At 45.3% G+C, this 6248-nt stretch overlaps 1 protein-coding gene across 1 annotated transcript in view; it reads right to left on the bottom strand.

The window, feature by feature from the left end:
- GUCY1A2 (guanylate cyclase 1 soluble subunit alpha 2) overlaps positions 1-5856 on the bottom strand; it is a 270313-nt gene extending 264457 nt beyond the window's left edge. Inside the window, exon 1 of the mRNA XM_075066256.1 lies at positions 5623-5856. Within this exon, the coding sequence (XP_074922357.1) occupies positions 5623-5856 (234 nt within the window). The remainder of the gene's footprint in view (positions 1-5622) is intronic.
- Positions 5857-6248: the final 392 nt, after the last annotated feature.

Raw genomic sequence — 6248 nt, 5'->3', positions numbered from 1 at the left:
GAGATAGGGAGACCCAGGGGTCTGGGTCTTGGGGGTCTTCCCAAAGGAAGTTGGGGAGTCCACAGAGGGGGTCCCCCAAGAAGTATTTGGGGAATCCAGGCTGAGAAGAGCCTAATTCTTATCTGGTGGCAGCGAAGTAAAATCCAAGCTGGTAGTGAGCTTGGGGGAGGTTCAGATAAACACTCAGATTTTGTACGCTAAAGTCCAAATCTGGGACAAACGTTTATTACATCTGCACACTCCACTTTCCCCCCTGCTCACAAGCTCTCAGATCAGGGAAGATATAGAGATCTGCTCACATTGCTTAGCACTGCGTACTTTTCTCCAAACTATGCAGAAACTTCTCTGTGCAAGTAGGGCCCACTATTCCTCCCAATTATTTCAGTTAAAAGAATTGGGCCCAAGATAAGCTAACTCTGAACACTTGGTTTTCAGACCACCATACTTTTCAACAGTGTGCACCAATATATGGCACAAGGACATCTTTAGGACCTTAAGCCACAAGGGCCCTATTTTCATTTATATCAAATTCACTTTACACCACTCTGGCAGGTTATAGGATCCTTAAAGAAGGAGTAAATTACATTTACAGTCACTTCAAGACCCCTTTATATGAAAAAAAGCAGCATAAAGTGGCTGTAAGATGAATGAGAATCATGCCCCTAAATGTTTTCTAATAATCTGATCCAGACAGAATCCTCAAAAGGGAACTTTTTAAACAGGTATTTTAGAGGCAAGCTCAATCAGGTGATCTGAAAGTGCAAGAAACTGTTTCTTTTCAGTTCTTTGGAAGAAAAATTCCAGAATTAGACACTGAAAATACTGTAAGTTTAAAAAATAAATCTCTCCACCTTCTGCAGAAAGTGATATTTATGCAATGGCAGCCTTCAACTAGACAGCCATATCTGACAGATTACAAGTAATACAAAATTCAGTAGCCAATTTTCTGTATATCTTAGCACAAAATAGCTCATGTAGTTCATGAATGCATTTCTTTCCAGTTGCATTCCGTTTTCCTTTGGCAATTAAGTACTTTTCTACTCACCCTGTCTAACAAGAGTTGGCAAGAGCCAAAAACTGCATTGTTTCGGAGGGGCATAATAGTTTGTTATGCTTTCCTCTTGTCTTTTATTCTAGTGCTCTTCATATCACAGCTTTTTCACTCCAAGCTACAATAGATTCTCTCTTCCACCCTGGATTCTCTCTCTCATTCAGCACCTTTGCCCTTGGATGCCCTTCTCTGTCTGCTCCTCTGCCCCTTGGATGTTTCCTTGCACTCAGCTCTCATGCTCAATTCTTGCCTTCACAGATCAATTCTTTGTAGCCTCTGCTACCTCCTGATTGAAACAACATCACAACAGAGATCCCTCTGCATGCCACAGCATTACACACAAATATTTTTCTCCATCAGTGAAAACGACAAAATAGATACTACTCTGCATCTGAACCCTTGCCATCTTGGTACTAATATGTTGAGCATAACACTATGGCTAAATGCAAACATTGAAAGATCTGTGGTGCCTTTCAACTTTGAAAGCATTTAATATAGCGGAGAAGTGCCGCGGAATTCATTATGGAAATGAAGACACCCAGTTGTTCCCCAATATATGTGATCCTTCAGATTTAACTGCTTCAGTTAAATTGACATTGCCCTCCTCTCACATTTTATATCAGTGTAACTCAATTAACTTCAATATAAATACTCCTGATTTACATCAGTGTATGGGAGAAGAAAACTGGGTGCAAAGTATTAAACATGAGTGACTAAACGGACTGTAAGACCGGTACTCTGCCGAACACAGCACTGCATCTGTAGTTGTGCTGTTGTGTTATCACTGAAAAGACTTAAAAAAAATAAATTAAAATCAGAATATCTTGGACCAATTACTTCTAGAAGAGATTGGGCCTGTTTCTCCTGTCACTTACACTACATTTGTGCCAGTGTGACTTTATTAACTTTGTGGAGTTACTCCTGATTTCCACGGTGTAACTGAAATCAGAATCAGGCACCATATATCTGGTACTAACATGCTTGGATAAAATTAAGAAAGGGAAATTTTAGGTAAAAAAAATCCAGCAGTAAGAGCTATTGGACTATCTCCTATGGAAACCAATGGGAGACTGATTGCTTAGGACATTAAAACTAGACTGGACGCAACCTGCACAATCATGAATGAATAAACCTGTAATGGCAGAAAGATGGACAAAATTATTTAACAGGTCTTTCCCAACTCTAGATTCCATGATTCTGTGTTTATTCTTCAAACTAATGCTACAATTAACTAAAATTAAACTGCAAAACAGTAGCTGTCTTTTACAGCATCCCACTACAGAAGGTAACCGTCAAAGCTGTGAAAATACAAATGCTAAAGTTATCAGCAATAGTAATACTAGATCTAAAAATACTATGCTGAGCTACCTTAGAATATTTTAAATATTGGGTAAAACTTGCTCTAGTTATACCACCTCTATTACTATTATATTAAATAATTTAATTATTTTATAATAATGCAAGATAGGCTACCTGGGATGCCTTCTATTAATTTCAGCATTACAGGATCAGATTCCCCCCCGGGAGCGAAAAATCGATGTAAGAAAACTCTACACTGAAACTCCAAAACAGTTAACTATGTAATCCACTAAACTTTCCTTGTTAAACAACTGGTCTACTTCCATCTACCCAATCCAAGTCAAAACGAACAAAAAGAAGTACTGTACATCACAAGCAAAGCAACTCAGTGCCTCAGTAACAGAATATTAGACAGGTAGATAATTTCCAATGCTGCATAACAGAATACAAGAATGCTTAGTGATTGCCACATTATTCAGCAGATATTATCTGATTATAGATGAACATACTAGTTGTTAAAACTAGAAATTGATACCTTAATACGTTAGAGTCATTTATGTCTCTAAGAACCAAATATTCAATGGCAGCTGGAAATGTTCTGATCTTCATATATATGATTATGGAGCTCAACATACACATCTTATATGGGAGAAAAAATATTTTACATATAACAACTTAACGCTGGAAATGTTTGTGTCACTAATTTTACAGTCTTCCAAACCAACAGAATTTTATATAGCAGGTTCTATCCAAATTCTAAATTAACGTTAACGGTAACACTATTTTAACATTCTTCCTTCATTCTCAGATGTAAACATGATTATTCAAGTAATCATCAACAGACCATTTTTAAGAGACTGAGGTCTTCAAATTGCACCCATTTCAATGAATGCTAGAACTCTAGGCAAATCTGTCACTCAAAACTTTTTACCCTGTTCAATAAGGAAAAAAACCTACATACGAAAGGAGTTCACATCTATTCGAGACAGGAAAAAATCTGTACAGCAAGCACTATGTACATTTAGGGTGGTGAAGTAGGAATGTTTTAGAAAACTATAATACATCATCAACAGTTAGTTACAATTATTAATCATAATTACTCATTTTTTAAATAATTTCTTTTAAAAATACCGTATGTTTACTATTTTGAACAGGCTTTTTGCAGGAAGGGAATTCAAGCTGAAATTACAAACATGACTAATAGGATAGCTGGGGGTATTTATATCTCCCAGCCCAGTTACAAACACTTGATTTCTAATAGGAGTTCTTTAAACCTGGTTTAAGTTACTTAAAATAAATAGACTAAAACTCCATGACAAGGGGGCACTGCAATTATGCTAAGTAATATGAAAATCTCTATGAGCCAAAATAACGGGAAGAAAATTAAACATTTACCAACAAAAGTAAATATTAATTTTAATCAAAATAATTAAGTTGTTGCTTATACCAAAAACAAGTTCAGGTTTTTTTTTAATTTAAAAACAGTTTATTATGTACCAGTAAACACAGCTAGTATGGAATTTTAATTATGATTCTATATTTGATTGCTATTTATACTATGTATAGTTCAAAGACACTGAATCTTTCCCAATCTCTGTTCATGCTACTTGGGAAATGCCTTATTTTTATGACTAGTAAAACAGCTGCAGCTGGGTTGATTTTCTATATCCCTCCCCTTACTAGAAAAGGCATGAAAAGGAATATAAGCAACAGCCCATTTTAAATGATCTATACTGAGTGGTTTGCACAGGTTAATAACTCCTCATTCTCCTCTCAGCAAACTAGATTCCCAGCAGCAGCTCCTGGAGCGCTGGGCATTTTACTTACTGCACAGTCCCTATTTAAATGAGATGCCCCCAATGGCACCAATTTTGAGGGGAATGTGACACACACCCCAAAAAAAGGTTTTTGCACTTACTTAAAAGTTCCATAGGCCACCGAGCTACGGGGGCCATGGCCCAACCACTTTTAAGCAGTGGTCCCCTACTAAATGTAGGGATGCTCCTAAATCATAACAACTGCTGCTGGAGTGGTCCAGAGCAGGGGACCAGCTGCGTGGTTGCACCAGTGAAATTTCACCCGGCTGGACCCCATTCAAGAGAGCGGCATTGCGATCTGGTGCAGGTGGTTGCAGTGCCACTGAAATTTGGCGTGGCTGCCCCTCTCTCCAGACAGTGGAGCAGCCAGGCCAAAGGTGTTGTGACCTGTTGCAAGGGAAGTCTGTTCTGCAGGGCAGAGCACAGAGAGGTCCTCCAAGGACTCCACTCCTAGCAACACCAGCTCATGCACTGTGTGAGTAAAAGAGAGGGCAGACACCCAGGGTGAGGAAGACCTGGGTACCTGCAAGAGGAAAGGGGGGATTGGAATTCCGCCCCCCTCCAAGAAGTATCTGTAGTGGGACACTGCCCAAGAACTGCATCAGAGGGTGCTCAAAAGGTCTGACGACGTGGGCTAGACACAATCTACAACTGAAATACAGGCAAGAGGAGAGAGTGAGCAACTGCTGGGACCCTGACCCCCATCCTGCAGACCCTCTGCCCAGAGGGCAGAAGGGCTCTGCAAGTGGCTCTAGAAGCAGCTGAAAGCAGGGGATCGCATGCACAAAAGGGGCTGGGATAAAGAACCTCAGCTCACCCAAATCCATCAGGGCTGTACAAGAGCGGGTGCTGCAGCCCCTGAGCACCCACGCTCACAGCCCAGCGGGCTCGGGGACTCAGGCAGGCTAGCGGAGAGAGACCAGGCGGTCCGGGCAGTGAGGCCAGTGCACTGCCCGGGAGGGTGAGGGTGTTGGGGAGAACTGCAGGGAGATTTAGGTTCCCACGCAGGGGCACTGGAGGGATATAGAGGAGGAGACGGAGGTCGCTAGGGGCAGCAAGGAGGACATGAGGAAGGGCAGAGGGGTCCAGGAACAGTGGGGTACATGGATAGGATTACAGGGGCATATGGAGAAGGATGCGGGGAGGATATAGGGAGCCAGGCAGAAAGGGGGCTATAGAGGTAGATTCTAGGGAGTGGGACATGAGCAAGGGGGGTGCAATAGGGCAGGATGCAGATGCAGGGAGGATATAAGGGTCCGGGCAAGGGGGGGGAAGGGAAACAGGGGTCAATTCTGGCTGAGGGCTGTAGGGAGGAAGACAGGAGTCCAGGCAGGGAAGGATTCGGGGAAGGAGGGACGTGGGGCCCGGAGTCCTGACGTCCCCAACCAAGGGGCAGGCAAGAGATCTGCTGGGGGAGCCCTCGCCTCGTCCCCTGCCCCCGCCCGGGCTACGTACTGTGGGAGCCGTCAGGCGGCTGATGCTCTCCCCGAGCGAGTCCAGGTTGACCCGTCTCCTGCGCGGAGCCCTTCTGGCGGCGGCGGCGAGCGGGTCCTGCGGGCCGGGCGGGCTGCGGCTGCCGTTCCAGTAGAGCCTGGACAGGGGACATTCGCCCTCCTCCTCCGGGCTGGTCTCCAGATAGTCCGAGCCCAGCGAGCTGAAGGACTCGGAGGAGATCTTCCGGCGGGCCATGCTGCTGCGGGCGCCGGGCGAGCATCAGATAGGCAGGGGCAGCGCGGCGGGGCTGCGGCGGGGCTCGGCCGGGCTGCGGGGAGGGGGACCCTCGGGGCGGCTCATGGCTGGAAGTTCATGCCCCAGCCCGGGTGCCTGCGGGTGGAGGGAGCGGGTCCGGGCTGCAGCCTGGCCCCGGCTCAGCCCCTCCCGCGCCCTGGCCAGAAGGTGCCGCGCGCTCCGCCTGGCTGGGCGGTTTTAAAGCAGATGCCGCGGCAGGCGCCGCCGCCGCCGCTTCGCTCGGCTCCTGTCTCCCTCCCGCGCCCCCGCCCGCCGGAACCACGTGGGGTTGGGAGGCTTCGCCTCGCCTGTCGCCGCAGCCCGGGAGCCGCAAGGGCACTTTCCCGGGACTC

Source organism: Chelonoidis abingdonii, chromosome 1 (assembly GCF_003597395.2).
Source record: "Chelonoidis abingdonii isolate Lonesome George chromosome 1, CheloAbing_2.0, whole genome shotgun sequence".
Classification (NCBI taxonomy): Eukaryota; Metazoa; Chordata; order Testudines; family Testudinidae; genus Chelonoidis; species Chelonoidis abingdonii.
Note: the sequence above shows the minus strand (reverse complement) of the source record. Positions and strands in the feature narration are given on the sequence as shown.